This window comes from Nerophis ophidion, linkage group LG29 (genome assembly GCF_033978795.1).
Source record: "Nerophis ophidion isolate RoL-2023_Sa linkage group LG29, RoL_Noph_v1.0, whole genome shotgun sequence".
Classification (NCBI taxonomy): Eukaryota; Metazoa; Chordata; class Actinopteri; order Syngnathiformes; family Syngnathidae; genus Nerophis; species Nerophis ophidion.
In genome coordinates, this window is record NC_084639.1 from 12856692 (window position 1) to 12878187 (window position 21496).

The 21496-nt window shown below is 39.8% G+C and overlaps 1 protein-coding gene across 4 annotated transcripts in view; it reads right to left on the bottom strand.

Moving 5' to 3' along the window:
• Positions 1-21496, bottom strand: part of sec24b (SEC24 homolog B, COPII coat complex component) — a 54218-nt gene that overhangs the window by 12557 nt on the left and 20165 nt on the right. For 2 of the 4 annotated variants that reach the window (XM_061891568.1, XM_061891570.1), the window contains exons 4-17: positions 20097-20240; positions 19326-19409; positions 15109-15275; positions 14844-15028; positions 13505-13607; positions 9585-9711; positions 9392-9501; positions 6736-6848; positions 6545-6663; positions 6418-6473; positions 6118-6324; positions 5922-6045; positions 1100-1258; positions 846-1019 (exon numbers count right to left, since the gene is read on the bottom strand). In XM_061891568.1, coding sequence (XP_061747552.1) covers positions 846-1019; positions 1100-1258; positions 5922-6045; positions 6118-6324; positions 6418-6473; positions 6545-6663; positions 6736-6848; positions 9392-9501; positions 9585-9711; positions 13505-13607; positions 14844-15028; positions 15109-15275; positions 19326-19409; positions 20097-20240 — 1872 coding nt within the window. The remainder of the gene's footprint in view (positions 1-845; positions 1020-1099; positions 1259-5921; positions 6046-6117; positions 6325-6417; positions 6474-6544; positions 6664-6735; positions 6849-9391; positions 9502-9584; positions 9712-13504; positions 13608-14843; positions 15029-15108; positions 15276-19325; positions 19410-20096; positions 20241-21496) is intronic. The other 2 variants (XM_061891569.1, XM_061891571.1) reach the window with 2 other exon arrangements.

The following is a 21496-nucleotide window of genomic DNA, read 5'->3' on the forward strand; positions in this document are numbered from 1 at the left end:
GATTAGGGGGTACTTGGATTAAAAAAATGTTCACAGGGGGTACATCACTGAAAAAAGGTTGAGAACCACTGTTCTAAAGGATGCATAACGTAACCCCAGCCTCTACTGTAGCATCTATTCTATGCGCCTTATAATGCGGTGAGCCTTATATATGAAGAAAATATTAAAATAGGCCATTCTCATTGTAGGTGCGCCTTATAATCCGGTGCGCCTTATAGTGCGGAAAATAAGGTACTTGGTTTTTCTTGATGTTGCTGTAAACATGTGAGTGTAATATTCAATCAATCAATCAATGTTTACTTATATAGCCCTAAATCACTAGTGTCTCAAAGGGCTGCACAAACCACTACGACATCCTCGGTAGGCCCACATAAGGGCAAGGAAAATTCACACCTAGTGGGACGTCGGTGACAATGATGACTATGAGAATAATGAGAACTGCCCAAACAAAGGTGTTTGGTATTGTGTAATTGCGGGCGGTTTTATGTTGATGATAGTTGTGGTGAAGTTAATAGCTCCAAGAATTGAGGAGATACCTGCTAAGTGAAGAGAGAAAATAGTGTATATTCTTATTCTGCCTGGGTTTGGTATAATCTCTCACATTGTCACCCATTATGCAAATAAAGAGGGTCCTTGGCCCATTGTAAAAGGACTCCACCCTTTGGATACATAAGAATAGTTTGAGCAATGTTATTAGCACTTTAGCTCACATACTTTTGCTGGTGTTGCGTTTGTATGCCCATAATGGCTGCGCTCACGTTGCAGCGTCGAATGTCCAATTCCCATTTCAAACACAGCAATTTCAATAGGGCCCTTCCGGTGCTCTGCATCACCCCGGGGCTCACCTTTACAAGAGGTGTAGAGGAGCGCTGCCTGGAAGCACGCCAGAGAAGAGTCCACCAGAGTGTCGTCGATTGACATTTGGACAGCGAAGGCCGAGTCCGGGTTTACGTTAGCAAGGGACAGCAGGTCGGTGGAGCGTACAAAGAAGTTACCGTGGAAGGTGTGGATGGATAAACCTATGGGGACGAGGAAAGTCAGCTATTTAAAAGCGGCACAGACTATCGTACCACATCATATTTAGGGAGGGAGGGCAAACCTTTAGTGCATCGTATTCTCATTACTGCCTCGAAGCCCATCTTCCTGGCGAGGTAGCGCTCCAGATCCTTCTGGAACTTCTCCAGCTGAGCTGGATTGTGGATGTGATGGAAGGAGGGGTAGTAGAAGATGCTGCCGGCAGAGTATTTGGATATACAAGCTGGAATGCAAAGCGAGGAACACATTTAAAAGGGGTCATATCTGGATTTTTTTTCAACATTTGAAACCCTTCATTGTGGTCGACATAACATGTAATGGTGGTTCTTTGGTGAAAAATGTGTGAATATTTTTACAGACCTATTTTCAAGCGATTTTCCTTCTCCCTTTTAAAACGGTTTGTTTTGAGCGGTGGAGTTGTAATTGCAAATGAAGCCCTCCTCACCACGCTCCCTCACGCTCAGCAAGCAATCGCCCCCGCCTGGCGGAAATATATATATTTTTTTTTTTTAGCTTTTTTGATTTAATCCTGCACTTTGGACAAGTCAACTGTTTTAAGGGACTTTCACCACAACACAACATCCCAGATAATAAAGACATAGACAAACTTGATTGATCCACAAGGGAAATTGTTCCACACAGTAGCTCAGTTACAAAGAATGGAAAGTTTAAGGATAGAAAGGATAACGCAGGTATTAAGTAGACTAAAAATGTACCATAATAGTAATATAAAATCTAACATATGTAATATTTACATATTACCGTATTTTTCTAACTATAAGTCGCAGTTTTTTTCATAGTTTGGCCCAGGGTGCGACTTATACTCAGGGGCGACTTATGTGTGAAATTATTAACACATTACTTTAAAATATTAAAAAATATTATTTAGCTCATTCACGTAAGAGACTAGACGTATAAGATTTCATCGGATTTAGCAATTAGGAGTGACAGATTGTTTGGTAAAAGTATAGCATGTTTTATATGTTATAGTTATTTGAATGACTCTTACCATAATATGTCACGTTAACATACCAGGCACCTTCTCGGTTGGTTATTTATGCCTCATATAACCTACACTTATTCAGCCTGTTGTTCACTATTCTTTATTTTAAATTGCTTTTCAAATGTCTATTCTTGGTGTTGGGTATTATCAAATACATTTTCCCCAAAAATGCGACTTATACTCCAGTGCGACTTATATATGTTTTTTTCCTTCTTTGTTATGCCTTTTCGGCAGGTGCTACTTATAGTCCGAAAAATACGGTATATATACAGTATATCAGTGTTTTTCAACCTTTTCTGAGCCAAAACACATTTTTTTCCATTGAAAAAATCCAAAAGCACACAACCAGCAGAATACAAACAATAAAACTCAGCAGCCGATATTGACAGTAAAAAGTTGTTCTCGCAATTATTGAATATGAATTCAAACCATAACCAAGCATCATCATTACAGCTCTTGTCTCAAAGTAGGTGTACTGGCATGACCTGTCACACCACGCTGTGACTTATTGGGTTTTTTGGTGTTTTACTGTGTGTAGTGTTTTAGTTCTTGTCTTGCGCTGCTATTTTGGTGTTGATTGTCATGTATGGAAGTACTTTGTGGACGCTGTCTGCTGTGAGTCTTTGCTGTCGTCCAGCATTCTGTTTTTATTTACTTTTCAGCCGGTTCAGTTTTACTTAGCCATCCGTAAGCTTCAATGCCTTTTGTCTAGTTTTGGTTAAGCATTAGATACCTTTTTACCTGCATGCTGCCTCCCACTGTCGTCTGCATATTGTTATCACGACAAACCATGTTCCTGACATCTACACAGCAATTAGCTACCTACTGCCACCTACTGATATGGAAGAGTATTACATGGTTACTGTGCTGAGCTCTTGACAGCACAGACAATAATTACTGGTTTGCAAAAATATATTTTTGACCCAATTAGGTGAAATTACATAATTACCCACAGCACACCAAACAATATCTCACGGTACACTAGTGTGTTTTTCAACCACTGTGCCGCGGCACAGTGGTTGAAAAACACTGCAGTATCCAATATGTACAGCTATATTATATTATTATAATATATCAGTATAGCGAGAACAGTGGCTTACTGAGTTTTGTTGTCAGCAACAAGGAAGGCGGCGATGTGGGTGAACAAAAGCGAGGTCTAGGGTTAATCTTCTTCCAAGTCTTTAACTTTCTAATGCTAGATCATGGATGTATACAACTGACAATAAAAGGCTTTTCTATTCTATAACATGCAAATAACTCCGCTGCACGGCTGCTTTGAATTGTAAACAAATAGAGGCTCGAGCCTATTACGTGCAACACCCTGAACGTAATATCGGATTGTATAACTTACTCATTCAGTGTCAAACACAGCCCGCACTGATCCATGTAAAAGTAGTTAATAATTTTCTATTTTGCCGGAGGACGGTGACGCAGTTGTCTTACATTGGAAGGCTAAGCCAGCTAAATAACAAACCAAACTAATATTGTTAGTGTATCTTTAACACATTTCTGATCTAATGTTATTACTTACTAGGGCTGTGAATCTTTGGGTACCACATGATTCAATTTTTGGGGGGAACGGTTGGATTCAGAATCGATTCTTGATTCAGAATCGATTCTCAAATCAAATTAAATACTTTTAAATAAGATTGGGTAGCAGTTCTATGACTAACTACATTCTTCTATAAAAAAGACAAACAGCAGTGAAAAATATTTGTATTACCTAAAAGAAACTTTTTGTTTAATAAAATTCTACCCAAACATTCAATAAATGCAAATAAGGTAAAAAGAAAAGTTTCCAATACTTCTCTTTCGTTACAACAAATATGACAGGGAGAAGACGCTGTCGAAGGTGAGCCACGTAAATAAATCCTCCTACAAAACGGCGTATCCGGAAGCGACTGTCAGAAGGGGCTTAAAGATGATCTGTAAAACATCATCTATGCAACATTTTGATCAAAGAACCACCATTATATGTTATGTAGACCACAAGGAAGTGTTTACATTTAGAAGAAAAAAACAATAATATGACTCCTTTGATGCGCCCTGTATATGAAAAAAGATTGAAAATAGACCATTCGTCAACGGTGCGCCTTATAATCCGGTGCGCCCTATGGTCCGGAAAATACGGTATAATAAATATTGATTTCAGATGCAAATCCCAAATACACATACAGGTGCTGGTCATATTATTAGAATATCATGAAAAAGTTGATTTATTTCATTAATTCCATTTAGAAAGTCAAACTTGTAGAATGTATACATTCATTCCAAACAGACTGATACATTTCAAGTGTTTTTTGCCAAAAAGGAGATGATTATAGCTGACAACCAATGAAAACCCTAAATTCAACATCTCAGAAAATTAGAATATGGTGAAAAGGTCAGATATTGAAGACACCTGGTGCCACACTCTAATTAGCTAACTAACTCAAAACACCTGGAAAAGCCTTTAAATGGTCTCTCGTTTTGATTCTGTAAGAAACACAATCATGGGGAAGACTGCTGAATTGACAACTGTCCAAAAGATGACCATTGATACTTTAAAGGAGGAGGGCAAGACACAAAAGGTCATTGACAAAGAGGTTGGATGTTCCCAGAGCTCTGTGTCCAAGCACATTAATAGAGAGGCGAAGGGAAGACAAAGATGTGGTAGAAAAATGTGTACAAGCAAGAGGGATAACCGCGCCCTGGAGAGGATTGTCAAACAAAACCGATTAAAAAATGTGGGGGAGATCCACAAAGAGTGGACTGCAGCTGGAGTCAGTGCTTCAAAAACCACCACGCACCGACGTATGAAAGATATGGGCTTCAGCTGTCGCATTTCTTGTGTAAAGCCACTCTTGAATAAGAGACAACGTCAAAAGCGTCTCGCCTGGGCTCAAGACAAAAAGGACTGGACTGCTGCTGAGTGGTCCAAAGTTATGTTTTCAGATGAAAGTAAATTTTGTATCTCCTTTGGAAATCAAGGTCCCAGAGTCTGGAGGAAGACAGGAGAGGCACAGAATCCACGTTGCCTGAAGTCCAGTGTCAAATTTCCACAATCGGTAATGGTCTGGGGTGCCATGTCATCTGCTGGTGTTGGTCCACTGTGTTTCCTGAGGTCTAGGGTCAATGCAGCAGTCTACCAGGAAGTTTTAGAACACTTTATGCTGCCTGCCGCGGACCAATTTTATGGAGGTGAAGATTTCATTTTCCAACATGACTTGGCACCTGCACACAGTGCCAAATCTACCAGTACCTGGTTTAAGGACCATGGTATCCCTGTTCTTGATTGGCCTGCAAACTCACCTGACCTTAACCCCATAGAAAACCTATGGGGTATTGTGAAGCGGAAGATGCGAGATGCCAGACCCAACAATGATGAAGAGCTGAAGGCCACTATTAAAGCAACCTGGGCTCTCATAACACCTGAGGAGTGCCACAGACTGGTGGACTCCATGCCACGCCGTATTGCTGCAGCAATTCAGGCAAAAGGAGCTGCAACTAAGTATTGATTGCCGTACAAGCTGAAACTTTCCATGTTCATACTTTTCAGTTTGGACCACATTTCTAAAAAATATTTTTGGTACTAGTCGTAACTAATATTCTAATTTTCTGAGATACTGAATTTAGGATTTTCAGTAATTGTCAGTACTAATCATCAAAAATTTTAAGAAATAAACATTTCAAATATATCACTACGTGTGTTATGAATTGATATAATATGTAAGTTTCACGTTCTGAATATAATTACTGAAAAAAATCAACTTTTTCATGATATTCTAATAATATGAACAGCACCTGTAAGTGGGTACCAATAAGTTAAAAAAGTTGGTTTTGCAAAACAGGACCCCTTTAGGACACCGTGAGAGAAGCGAGTGATGAAAGGTGGGACTCTTACCCAGCGAGGCGAGGTCAGAGTACTGAGAGTTGAGAAGGAAAAGATCAACCCCGATTTGCTGCCCTGAGCAGTCCAGTGCAAATTTCTTATAAAAGTCTGTGGCAGGGCCAAGGTGCTGCACTCCCTGCCAGCATACACAACAAACACATGAAAAAATACTTACAAACAATACATAGAGATTTCCTATTTTCCCTACCTTGGCTTTGGACCGCTGGCTGGGGTCCTCTCTGGACTGCAGCGAACCGGCGCCCAGCGTGGGCAGCTGTGTCTGAAACACACTGACACGCCCCCCGGTGGACGACATGAGTTTGTAGGCGGCCTGTAAAGCGGGGCCGAGCGCGCTGTGCCTCTCCTTGCTCTGGCTGAACATGGCGGGCAGGGAGGTCAGCAAGTCCTTTACTAGCTGCGCCCGCCGAGCACACAAAAATACAATTAATTAAGATCATGCAAAAAAAAAAAAAAACCCATAAAAATAACATTTAAATAAAAAGTCTACCTCTTCACTCTCTTTCCAGTTCACCATTAGACTGTCATGAGATGGTATGAAGACATCTGGAAGGAAAAAAAAGAAGTGGGCGACAGACACTTCAAGATGATGTCCATGTTTCCAAAGGGGTTCATACCGTCTATATCTGTCACCACCAGCATCTGTGGCTGCGACAGCCCCTCCTGGAGGTTGTAGAAGTGCACGGTGCTGTCAAACGTGAGGAAGCCCAACCTGGTGCGGGAGTCTCCGGGCAACCTGAGGAACATCAACTTTTGTAATCAAACTTCTGTTCTCTCTTTTTGGGCGGAAAGTCCTCCTGACACTCACTTATCCAGGTTCTCCAGGAGCGAGTCGCAGAAATACTTCAGGTAGCCAGACTCTACGGCGTTGTGGGAGACGTCCATCACGAAAAGGTAGACGGCCGGCTGAGGGGGCCGCAACTGAACTTGCAAAGATGCATGTTAATTAGTGGAACTGTGATATGTGGCCACCACTCTCCAATGCAGAACATCTAATGCCAACACCACCGCTTCAAATAAAATTAATTAATTTCCTGTGGGAAGTGTCCAATTTAACAACTATTTCATCATGTTTCCAGGCCTCGAATTTGAACTTTTTAAGGTCAAGGCAAGTGTTGCCTTAAAGGAGGGCACCAAGGCAAACATTATTTTCGTTCGAGGTATATATATATATATATGTGTATGTATATATATATGTGTGTGTAAATATATATATATATATATATACATACATACATACACACACACATATATATATACATACACATGTACATATATACACACACATGTATATATATACACATATATACATTCATTTATATATACATATACACACATATATGCATATATATACACACATACACACATATACATTCATTTATATATACATATACACACATATATGCATATATATACACACATACACACATATATATACATATACACACATATACAGACACACATATATATATATATACATATACAGACACACACACACACATATATATATATATATATATACACATACATACAGACACACACACATATATATACATACACACACACACACATACATATACATATACATATATATATATATATACATATACATATATATATATATATATATATATATATATATATATATATATATATACATAAACATAATTTTGAAAGCTGGCACCTGATGGTGAGGTAACTGCACTTTTTGTCCATATATATAAAAATAGTGTTCATGTATGAAATCTAGGGCTGCCAAATATGGCCAAAGTAATCATTCAGATTATTGATATCAATATTGAAATCATGATTACTGATTGTTAGTTAAAGCAGTGGTTCCGGTGTGAACGTAATACCATCATGTCATTTGTAATGTCTAATAAAAAAAGCTATCGATAAACGTTATTTGTATATTCAAAGAAAAATATTAGTTTTTTTTTTATTCTTTAACAGCTTTTTGTCATTTCATTTTTACACTTTGATAGAGGGAGGTTTTTTTAAATATATATTTTTTTACATGTAGGCTAACGTACATCCGCAAGTGGTAGTGTTTTAGCTTCTTCTAAATCACTAATCCTCGCCTCTATGGCAAAAAAAACCCCTATGTTTCTTACAAGTATCATCCCTCCAGGACAAGGAATAGCTAAACATGCTTCACTACACACAATAGGAGGATACACTAGCTAACCGCTAACAACAAGCTAGTGCTCCTTATTGTAAATAAATGCTGCAGGTGGATCTACACAGACATCGACTGTAACAATACCAAGTACAAGAGCCGTATATAGTAGATATTTCTTATCATCACAAACTCTTTTGTCATTTTTTTCATTGTTTATAAACTCAGGAAATACGTCTCTGGACACAGGAGAACTATGGTTATGACCAATATATGACCCTGTAACTACTTGGTACTGGATACCAGAATTTGTAGAATCACCTAAAACCTATGTAAAGAATCCAAACAACAGAAGAATAAATGACTATTACATTTTAAAAGAAGTGTAGATAGAACATGTTAAAACCAAAAGTAAGCAAACATTAACAGTAAATAAACAAGTAGATAAATAATCCATCATCGTTTTGACAAAATAATAGAATAAATGACAATATGTTACTGTATATGTCAGCAGACTAAATTAGGAGCCTTTGTTTGTTTACTTACTACTAAAAGAAAAGTTGTCTAGTATTTTCACTAGCTTATTTAGTGACAAATGTATCTTAATTGCTATATGCAACATATGTTTAACGTATCATAATGTTTATTGTCAAAATAAAGCCAATTATTCAATTTTTTGAGGTAGCCTTACTTTTGAAAAGTTATTGAAATACATTCTGGTACTTCATTCTGGTTTCGAATTAAAAAAACCCTGATTTTTAAGGTCTGGCGGCAAATATGTTGCCGTTTTGCAGCGCCACAATCAAACACATTAAGGGGAAACCTTGGTACTGTCACAGAAGAAGCAATCTGGAAGTCTATGATATTAAGTAGTTATTTCGATTACTGTACTCTACATATGTCTTACTTGTATTTCATTCTTTATCTCTACTCATTTTTTCTTACTATTTTACAAGTTTGATTATTTTTATTTTCCAACGTTCCATGGCCATGGTCTGATGACCTCCTAGTGCAGTTGGCTCTTGTGATAGTGTTTACTCACACGTCCCCTCTGTACTCAGCCATGCATTCATTGGTCCATATAGTTGCATATGTGTGTATGTTGTGTGTGTGTGTGTGTGTGTGTGTGTGTGTGTGCGTTGTGTGTGTGTGTGTGTGTGTGTGTGTGTGTGTGTTTGTTTGTGTTGGGATCTGTGTCCGTGCGTATGTATGTTATAATGGGGGATATGGGTCACCGGGGTATTGTTTTTAACTTTGTAAAGCACTTTGCGTTGCAATTCTTTTATGTATTAAAAGTGCTTTAAAAATAAAGTTTGATTGATGGATTGATTGATAGTCCTCTCACCATGTAGTCTGAAGAAGCGATGAACTCCACGGTGGCGTTTTGGACCTCTGGTCTCTTGTGGGGTTCGCCGTATGACCGCGTGACCGGGTTGTACATGAACTCATCCGGTACTAGAAGAAGAAGAAGAATGCAAAAGAGTGTTCCGCGTTGCAAGGCCACATGAAAGCAAACGTAGCACTAAAGGGTTTTGTACCATCATTGACCCCATAGCAGAGGTTACACTTCCACCGGCGCTGGTCCAGGAAGGTGACAAAGGGGTTGATGTAGGTGCGGCAGGAGCGACAGCGCACTATGGTGTTGGACGTGATGACCGGTAATTGCTGCAGACACATTTGAACACTTGATGGAGCTCAAATTACTAATGACACTGATTGTGGGAGTATACATGAATTGTTTTTAAGAAATCAAGTAAGTCAACGTTGCTGGAAGGCTGGTCTGACATTTCTCGCCTAATGTGTTTGTCTACGTCTTGCATAATATGCGTGACCTTTTGACCTTCTTACCAACTCGCACCTCTAAAAATAAACACTTGCTGCCCCTTATCATCCCTTCTATATTTTAAAGAACCTGTTCATGAGCACCAAACACAAGAAGAATATGTTATCTCCCTCACTTGTTTGCTCCCCTTAAAGGCAAACAAGTAGACAATTAAGACGTCCTAAAAAAAAAAAAACCTCCCTTCTTCTTTGCAATGATACCGCTTGATGTATGCGCCCACTACTTCAAAGAACAGCTATGGAAAAATCAACACAAAAAACAGGTTTCTCTACACCAGGGGTCGGCAACCTTTACCACTCAAAGAGCCATTTTGACCAGTTTCACAAAATAAAGAAAATTATGGGAGCCACAAGACTCTTTTGAAATTTAAAATGAAATAACACAGCGAACAAAGTTTTTTTTTATGCTTTGTGCTATGTATTAACCAGGGGTCTCAGACACACGGCCCGCACCTTATAATGAAAATTGAATATTAGTGCAACCCGCAAATTTTATTTGAATGCCGCTTGACAACATCACATTTGCCCACCATTTCAATTTTTCTGGGAGACTACAGTTTCAGAGTAACCATTCTCTCGACTGTCTGCTGGTTTTCACCCAAACAACAATAATAAGGGCGTGCTATGATGACAATTTGTTTAGCGCCCTCCACAACCGTAACAAACAGCTTACCAGCCCATTCACATGTTGTATGAGGCTTCTGCAGACACACGTAAGAGACTGCAAGGCATACTTGCTCAACAGCCATACAGGTAACACTGAGGGTTGTGATATAAACAACTTTAGCACTCTTACTAATATGCGCCACACTGTGAACCCCCACCAAACAAGAATGACAAACAGATTTCGGGAGAACATCTTCACTGTAACACAACATAAACACAACAGAACAAATACCCAGAATCCCATGCATCCTTAACTCTTCCGGGCAACATTATACACCACCGCTACCACCAAACCCCAACCCCGCCCACCTCAACCGACGCACGGGGGTAACCTGTATGGCTGTTAAACAAATGTGCCTTGCAGTTGCTTGCGCATTGAGTCAGCAGCCGCACACTAGATGTGGCCGGCCGGCACTCAGATAGCATAGTATTAATGCGGACGCGACGACATGGTCGAGAGGACGTTTAAGGCATTGGCATCACAGCACGCCCCCAATATTGTTGTCCGGGTGAAAATCTGAGGATGTTATCCTGGGGAGATTTCTGGGAGAGGCACTGAAATCCGGAAAACCTCCAGGAAAGATGGGGGGGTCGGCAAATATGCAGCTGAGCCACATCAGAGTGATCCAAGAGCTGCATGCGGCTGCGTAGCCGCGGGTTGCCGACACCTGCTCTACACCAACCTTTCTTAACCATTAGGCTGCGTGCGCCCGCTAAATGTAGCTGTACTTAACTGTAATACAATTTTACACCACTAGTGGCAGTAATGACAATCTCTAACAAACAAGAAGTTATTGAGAAGTGTTTTAAGTGAAAAAATGTTGACTAAATTGGTTAAGCTGTATTTATATAAATTTACAGCGTATTTAAGAAACAATATCGTTTTTGGTAACACATTAGTATGGGGAACACATATTCACCATTAAAATTAGTTGCTTATTAACATGCGAATTAGTAACATATCGGCTTTTATTTAGTCATGATTAAGTACTTATTAATGCCTTATTCTGCATTGCTTTATTATGCAACCAGTCAGCTATTAACTAAGAGTCTTTCCTCAATAACCTCAGAATTATTGCTTATTAGTAACCCTAACCCTAGTTTCCAAGTAACGCTAAATTAAGTCTTAGTTACTTCATTAAGCAACTAATTAATGGTGAATATGTTCCCCATACTAAAGTGTTACCCAGTTTTTTTACTAATAATTTAGCTATAATTTATTTATTTCATCACTGAGTAATCGGATGTAAATCTCTTTTTCATCAGTTTTTATGAATCCTTTCTTTTGCAGTATAATTGATTAGTGTTTATTTTTGTAATCAGCCTGACCTAAGCCTTGATAATAATCTTTGTGATTAACACATGGCTTCATATCATTTGACAAGGTTTATTCTGCTAAACTGAGTAAGTTAGATATCATTATTGAATGCGATTAAAAAACAAAAGTAAGATTACTAATTCAGTATTAATATTTGAGTGGGTGCCACAGGGCCCTCTGTAGTGAAAAGGTTGGGCCCCGAGATCAAATAGGTAAAGAAACCCTGCTCTACATCTATCTGTCAGTCAGCTACAGACATTTAAGTTTGATTATTTTGTTCTTCTTTAGCGAACAGGTTAACCTAGCATGCTGCTGCTGTTAAAATGTGTAATATTAGCACTGTAGTTTATACACCTGTCTATGCTAGTGTTACTAAAGTTCGAGTGTTCCTTTTGCACTTCCTAACACTATGTTGTTGTGATAGAGGGCATCTACTTAAGGGGTGACTGCATTGTTTTTGGAATTTTACCTATCGTTCACAATCAATATGAAAGATGTGACAACGGATGGATTTTTTAAAAATACATTTAAAAAAGCATTCTAAATATTAAATAAACGTAAATAAAAGTCAACTTACAATGGAGGCGAAAGGAGCTCTACTATTCCGCCCATAAAATCCGATAACCATTAAAAAAGTGTAGTTCCCCTTTAAAGCGCAGAGTTACAATGTATATGTAAAAAGTGGACGTTGTAAAACTTTTAAAATTGTGTTTCTTCGAGAAACCCGTGGACAAACAGCTTATTAGCGTTAAAACTACAGAAACAAAGCACGGGCTTACTATAAGCACTTGTAAACAGTCTACATTCTAGCGTCAAGCCTGGATTTTAGACAACACATCTGATACACTATTGTGGGACCTTTGAGACAAAAATTTGTGAAAAATACTTTAATATGCAGAACAGTTTTTGGTGCTTTCTACAGATTTTGATTGCATTACCTTGTGTGTGTTTCGTTGCGTCTATTATGGATGGTACAGTGGGGCAAAAAACACGACGAGTTGAGTTCATGCCAAAAAGTTCTATTTTGGTTTCATCTGACCACATGACATTCTCCCAATCCTCTACTGTATCATCCATGTATCTGTTTTGGTACAAACTCAAGTTGTCGTGTTTGGAGGAAGAAGAATACTGAGTTGCATCCCAAGAACACCACACCTACTGTGAGGCATGGGGGTGGAAACATCATGCTTCGGGGCTGTTTTTCTGCTAAGGGGACAGGACGATTGATCCGTGTTTAGGAAAGAATGAATGGGGCCATGTATCGTGAGATTTTGAGCCAAAACCTCCTTCCATCAGTGAGAGCTTTGAATGGTTGACCAAATACTTATTTTCCACCATAATTTACAAATACATTTTTTAAAATTCCTACAATGTGAATTCCTGGATTTTTTTTTCACATTCTGTCTCTCACAGTTGAAAATTACCTATGATGAAAACTACAGACCTCTGTCATCATTTTAAGTGGAAGAACTTGCACAATCGGTGACTGACTAAATACTTTTTTGCCCCACTGTATGTGAGACAAGTGCAAAGTTGGATGAAGTGTTATAAAATACTGGTATTAACTAGTTTATGTGGTTTAGTAACTCATTTAAGTGAGGTTGAATAGTATTTTTGGCGCTCAGATCACACCTGTAGATCTCTGAAGGGGTGAAGGAGGAGGCCGAGTGGGAGTCTGGCCTTGTTGAGAAGAGCCTGAGTTTGAGGGACGCTGGTTAGGGTGCATCTGATTGTCCTGTTTGGGAGAGAAGCAAGCATTGTAATAAATATATGAATAAGGCTGGGCGATATATTGATATACTCGATATATCGCGGGTTTGTCTCTGTGCGATATAGAAAATGACTAGATTGTGATATTCAAGTATATGTTCTCACGAAGTTGCTTTTAGCTGCTGGAATTACACTGCAGGCTCTTTCCACTCTGTCTTGTCTTTCCTTCTCACAGACAGAAAGCGCACCTTCTTACATACGTTCCATACGTATACGCCCTCGCGGAGCAGAGAGGTAGCAGCATGGGTAACGTTAGCTGTGGCGCGAGTGGTAATATGAGAGAAAGAAAGTGCGAATCTGGTAACAAATGAAGGAAGAATTAATTCCCAAGAAAAACAGCAGGGCGTCCGCCGTATGTCGGTGGTTTGGCTTCAAGCGGCAAGATGTCGAACAGACAACCGTAATTTGTCAAGTGTGCGGAAAAAGCGTTACTACAAAAAGTAGCATTACTGCTAATCTGTAGCATCATTTGAAAAGTCACCTGCTAGAGAATGAAGAGTGCTTACTCCGCATTTCAACATCTCCATTCCGTGCCACACCAACAAAATGCCGAGGCCACCATTTACACATAAACACTGTATGAAAAAAATTGTCAACAACATAAGGAGATGACGTCCGCAGTAACCTACCACATAGCGATTTGATTTCCTATTTCGCAGCTCATTTTTATTTGACCCTTATTGAAATACATTGTGTGACATCATGCACAAAAGTGCACTTTATTTGTTTTAAACTATTGTAGTGGCCTTCTGTACAAAAAGTGCACTTTAATTTAGAGTTGTTTTCATACGTCATCTTAGTGACATCATGCACAAAAGTGCACTCATAGCTTGTTTTGAAATGTCTGACAATCTTCAACTTTCTGTTTTGAAATGACAGGAATGTTTGTGCCTCTGCTTAATAACTGTTTAATAAATACAGTTTTGGTCAATTGTTTTAGTTGTGACTTCCCTCTCTGCATGAAAGTTTAAAATGAGCATATATGTATGAACAAGAATGTTTTAATGTAGACACATAGAATTCACATACTGTTTTGATTATATGCATCAAATGTTAATTCAAGGCTAAGGGAAAATATCGAGATATATCGTGTATCGTGACATGGCCTAACAATCGAAATATTAAAACAAAGGCCATATTGCCCAGCCCTATATATGACATCACTGTCATTATTATTTAGGTGTCAGAAGAATGTACGTACTGTGGGCTGCAGTTGACCTTCCTCAGCTCAGAGCTCAGGTTGGGTTCAGGTGCTTCCAGGGGCCTTGGAGGCAGCAAGTTCTTCTCCTGTAACAGGTTGAGCGGGCTGAGGGCTTCCACTTCCAACTCCGGGACCCCGCTTAGCCCTCCCAGGGCCGCAGAAAGCTGGGAGAGGCTTGGGAAGGGCTGAACACAGACGCACAAGTTCGTACATCCATTTAAAGATTGAAGTTTTATCTTATTTCAACTGAGGAGGGGTGCCTGACCTGGGAGTACGGCTGGTAGCCTGATGGGCCAAGCAGGTCTTGAGAAGATGGCGGCGGGTTTGTCAGCGAGGTGGGTCCCTGCCGATAGGCTGGCTGCATGCAGGGGTAACCGTAACTACTGTAGGGTGGGGTTTGACTGGTCATGTTGGCGGAAGGTGGCATGGAATCTGCGCGGAACAATTAAATAGGTGTACTCAAAAATATGCAATATTGTGTAATCTAGTCAACTGGTTCACAAATGGAGGCACTCATGCTTTTTGAGTACTCCAGAGGCACTCAAAGCGGTACTTGAGATCTAGGTTCCCCCCATGATGCTGTCCCTCCTACATTTTTTAAAGAAGTGTTTTCTTGCATAGGGCAGCTTGTTCTTAACATTTTAAATAGCAGTCTGTTTTCTGGTGTAGTTCCTACCAGTTTTAAACACGCCGTGGTTAAACCACTTTTAAAGAAACCTTTTAGACCCATTTTTAAGCTGCCTTTCCTCTCAAAGATCATGGAGAAGATACTTTTTTAGAGGACTGTGATATTTTAGAAGTCTTTCAATCTGGTTTTAAACCCCTCCATAGTACCGAGTCAGCATTACTAAGGGTTTTTAATGAAATCCTGAGAGCAACAGATTTAGGTGATCATGTGATTTTAGTTTTACTGGCTCTAACAGCAGCATTTGATACGGTGGACCATAACATTTTAATTAACCGCCTATAGCATCAAGTGGGCATTTGTGGTACTGCTTTGAGTTGGCTTAAGTCACATTTAACTAACAGGACTTTCTCTGTAAATGTTGCTGGTTTTGTTCTGTTTTGCTCTGTTGCTCCATTGACATATAAGGTTCCACAAGGCTCAGTTTTAGGACCACTGCTCTTTTCTATTTATTTACTTCCTCTGGGGTCAATCCTAAGAAAGCATGATATTTGTTTTCATTGTTATGCCGACGACATCATGCCTCTTCAATGCAGCTACTACTTGCTTGCCTTGAAGATATCAAGGCCTGGATGGCGCTAAACTTTCTTAAATTTCAACGAAAAGAAGACAGAAGTGATAGTGTTTGGACCTAGTGGTACCTGTGAGCTCCCCCCTGTTGACTTTGGCCCCTTGAATTTGCACATTAAGCCCATGGTCACCAACTTGGGCTTTCGTATCAACAGTGATTTTAAATTGGACCGTCAGATTGGTACAGTGGTGAAAGCCAGCTTTTTTTATTTATGTCAGCTGGCCAAGGTTAAAAACTTTCTTTCTAGGCAACAGTTTGAGACAGTAATCCATGCCTTCATTACATCTCGGCTAGATTACTGTAACTCTTTGTATTTTGGTATTAATCAATCCTCTCTCTCACGTTTGCAGCTGGCCGACTTTTAACCAACACAAGAAAAATAGAGCACATTACTCCTGTTTTAGCCTCCCTCCACTGGCTGCCTGTGTCTTTTAGAGTCCATTTTAAAATTATCTTACTTGTTTTTAAATCCTTACATGGTCTTGCCCCACCTTACCTCTCTGAGCTGCTCCGCCTCTATGCCTCCACCCAGTCCCTAAGGTCAGCTCATCAGATGATCCTGGAGGTCCCCAAATCAAAGCGCAAGCTCAGAGGGGACAGAGCCTTCTCTGTTGCGGGTCCCAAACTCTGGAACGATCTCCCTCTCCATGTGAGACATGCCCCTTCTTTGGCTATTTTTAAGACCCTTCTTAAAACCCATTTTTATTCACTGGCTTTTAACCCAGCATGAGACTTTAAACTGTTTTTAACTTTTTTAACTGCTTTTTATCTAACACATTGTTCTTGGGGTCCTTTGTATTTGCTATTTCAATGTGTTTTTTACTTCTGTTTTAATAAATGTTTTTTTTTTTTGTCCGTTCTTTGCCTTTATTTCTTTGTGGTGTACAGCCCTTTGTTCTTCAACTGTGGTTGTTTTTAAAGGGCTTTATAAATAAAGTTGGTATGGTATGGTAGAAAGCATACGCATTTGGTAATGTATGCTAATAGAAGAGGACTGGGTTCAAACAACCAGCTAGAGTTGCATCAGGACGGGCATTTTGTCTAAAAACTAAATCGACACATTGTGGGTATCCCAGGGAGTGGGGAAAAATAGCATTTGGTCCCATGCCGGTTTTGTAAGTTCATCCCCGTACAAAGAATACTCGAGTCACGTTAATATGACCATATCTAATTCTCCTTTTCAAAATGAAATTCCCCTTCTAAAAAACATAACCCAAAACATTATTTAAAATGTGAGAGAGTGCAACTCTATTTGATATGAGTGCTAACCAATGTATTTGTGTCACTTGATTTGCCTATGAAGCAAAGCCGGCTGAGAGGATGCAAGTCTCACACTTTTGGACAATGTCACGTGACATCTTGACTGCACATCCCCACACTAGGGTTTTATTTCATCTTTAATCTAGGGGTAATAATTGACTCGGACTTGAACTTTAACAGCCACATTAAGTCAATATCATCGGTAGCTTTTACCACCTGAAAAACATTGTCAAAATCGGAGGAATAATATACAAAATCAAACTTCGAAAGACTAATCAATGCCTTTGTTTCCAGCAGGTTAGACTACCGTAATGGCCTTCTCACTGGGCTCTCTAAACACATCCAAAATGCTGCTGCTGGAGTACTAACTAGAACCAGGAAATACGACCATATTAGTCCAGTGCTTAGGTCACTGCACTGGCTTCCTCAACATCACACAAATAAAGAGTTGTGCTGTAGGGGCAGAAACCAAACGCCATTGCCTAACCACTCAAAATCCAGGGTCAGCTTGTAGAGCAGGTTTAGTCTTTTAAATACCAGGGTACAGAGATTGACACCCGTCTGTTTCTCACATCATGCTGACTCGTTTTACTAGAAAGCGCAACAAAGACCCCACCTGATGAGGAAGCTAATAACTTTTCATGTCAGTAAACATATTTAACTACAGTATCTATAAAACCCAAAACCAGTGAAGTTGGCACGTTGTGTAAATGGTAAATAAAAACAGAATACAATGATTTGAAAATCCTTTTCAACTTATATTCAATTGAATAGACTGCAAAGACAACATATTTAACGAGAGCTAATTAGCTCAGCTCATCCAAGATGGACTGCCGCAAAGTGGAAAAGTGTTCTGTGGTCTGACAAGTCCACATTTCAAATTGTTTTTGGAAACTGTGGATGTCGTGTTCTCCGAACCAAACAGGAAAACAACCATCCGGACTGTGCTAGGCGCAAAGTTCAAAAGCTAGCATCTGTGATGGTATGGGGGTGAATTGTTGCCAAAGGCATGGGTAACTTACACATCTGTGAAGGCACCATTAATGCTGAAAGGTACGTACAGGTTTTGGAGCAACATGATCATGGACGCCCCTGTTTATTTCAGCAAGACAATGTCAACAGCGTGGCTTCCTAGTAAAAGAGTGTGGGTACTAGACTGGCCTGCCCGTAGTCCAGACCTGTCTCCCATTGAAAATGTGTGGCACAATATAAAGCCTAAAATACCACAACGGAGACCCCGGACTGTTGACCAACTTAAGCTGTACATCAAGCAAGAATGGGAAAGAATTCCACAGCAAAATCTTTAAAAAAATGGTCTCCTCAGTTCCCAAAAGTTAACTGAGTGTTGTTAAAAGGAAAAGCCATGTAACACAGTAGTGAAAATGCCTCTGTGCCAACTCTTTTGCAATGTGTTACTGCCATTATATTCTAAGTTAATGATTATTTGCAAAAAAAAAAGAAAGTTCTCAGTCTGAACATTAAATATTTTGTCTTTGCTGTCTATTCAATTGAATATAAGTCGAAAAGGATTTGCAAATCATTGTATTCTGTTTTTATTCACCATTTACACAATGTGCCAACTTCACTGGTTTTGGGTTTTGTATACATCTATTTAGAAAAATATAGTAGTGAAACATGCACCTGGGGATAGGTTGATTGGCAACACTAAATGGTCCCTAGTGTGTGAATGTGAGTGTGAATGTTGTCTGTCTATCTGTGTTGGCCCTGCGATGAGATGGCGACTTGTCCAGGGTGTACGCCGCCTTCCGCCCAAATGCAGCTGAGATAGGCTCCAGCGACCCCCCGCAAACCGAACGAGACAAGCAGTAGAAAATGGATGGATGGATAACAGTGATAAAAAAAGACCATTAAAGCAACAGACTGACCGGTGAATTTTTTCATTTGCACAGTATTATATTAATGAAACTCAAATGCATGAACAGCAGATTTAGTGCAAAACTGGTACCTGGATAGTTGCCTCCTTCCAGGGAATCGTAGCTGTTGGGCACCGGAGACGCGCTGCCAGTGGTGGAAGATGATGTGTCGCCGCCTGAAAGCATCACAGTGAAACAACACGGGCGTTATCTAAAATGAACAAAAGGGACCAATAACAATGCAGGGAAATGAAAAGATGGAGAAGGGAGACATTTGAAGGATTGTCACTTCTTCTATTAGAACTGGAATGTTAATGTTAGGCTTGCTTTTGATTTGTCACATAGTTGTGCATCTTTTGGAACCTCTCGGGTAAAAAGAAAGAAGGGGCACAATGAATGTATTCTTTTCAGATTGTCTTTTCAAGAACAATCCTAAATGACAGGAGAAGAGAAGCTCCAATAATCCAATTAGCGGCCCTGTAAATTTACTGTAGTGGATTATGTGCTATGGGAAGCCATTGGGACGGCTAAACCTCTTGTAAGACTACTCCTGGAAGACTTAAAGCATGAATATGTGTTTACTTGGATGTTATATATTAACTGGTCGAAGGAATTGCATGGAATAAATTATTTCTATGAGTAAGACTTGAATTTATCAACAAGTGTTAAGTTCTTTCCAATGTTTCCAAATGTTGGTTGAAGTCTCTGAGGGGGGAGAATAATGATTTAGTGAATATGGAGGTCAGCGGGAGGGAGAGGGAGTAGAGTAGAGAGAATGACGAACAAATGCTAACATTGAGGGGGTTTGGAAGCTTTGGGTGTGGATGGATTAGGTTTGTGGTGAGGTAAAGTCTAAACCAGACCTGCTTCCTCATCCTCATCATCATCCTCATCGTCGTCATCCTCATCGTCTGAGCTGGAGGACGAGGGGCCCGTGGCCGGACCTGAGGCGGCGGCAGAGGCGGAGCTAGCCCCACTATTAGCAACATATCCATATTGGGCGCCTGGTAGACACGAGAGATGGGTGGCGAGGACATGGGCAGAAGACGAGTGGCAGTGATAATGCATTCAACTTCTTCAGTGTAGCGTATATTTGGAGTCTTCACTTTAAAGTAGGGCCGGACGATCATGGCAAAAATAATCATCACGATTCTTTTGATTGATACTGTAGTCATGTATAATGACTTTATTATTAATTCATTCAAAAACATGAGTATGTATTGTACCACCAAAACTCAACTTTAAATATAAATGAGTAACTAAAAAAAACACATTGAGTAAAATAATAATAGGGGTAACAATACATAAACAACAATACTTAAATAATAGCAATATAAAAACAATAAAACTCTGTTTTACAGTTTTTTACTCCATTGTTTACCTTTCACACTTATTTTACCACCATAGGGTTTGTGCTTTTGTGTCAAATAAAAGTGAATTAAAAAAAAAAAGTTTGTAAATTAAATGCAAAAAAATTCTCACATTTATTGGTGCAATACATTTTTCGACAATTTTGACCAGTATTTTAGTTCAAAGCATAGTAATTGTGTAAATACATCAATACGTGCTTTAACTACATTATGCCCACTCACCAACCCTCCAGATTTTCCGAGGAGACTCCCGAATTTCAGTGCCCCTCCCAAAAATCTCACAGTGCAACCATTCTCACAAATTTCTCCCGATTTCCATCCGGACAACAATATTGGGGGCGTATCTTAAAGGCCAACTGAAATGAGATTTACTTATTTAAAACAGGGATAGCAAGTCCATTCTATGTGTCATTGTTGATCATTTCGCGATAATGTCATATTTTTGCTGAAAGGATTTAGTGGAGAACATCGACATCCATCCATCCATCCATTTTTCTACCGCTTATTCCCTTTTGGGGTCGCGGGGGGTGCTGGCGCCTATCTCAGCTACAATCGGGCGGGAGGCGGGGTACACCCTGGACAAGTCGCCACCTTATCGCAGGGCCAACACAGATAGACAGACAACATTCACACTCACATTCACACACTAGGGCCAATTTAGTGTTGCCAATCAACCTATCCCCAGGTGCATGTCTTTGGAAGCGGGAGGAAGCCGACAATTGTTCGCAAATTTTGGTCGCTAATAAAAAAGCCTTGTCTTTATTGGAAGTAGCAGAGGATGACGTCACAGGTGTGAGGGCTCCTCACATCCTCACATTGTTTATAATGTGAGCCTCTAGCAGCAAGAGCTATTCGGACCGAGAAAGCGACAATTTCCCCATTAATTTGAGCGA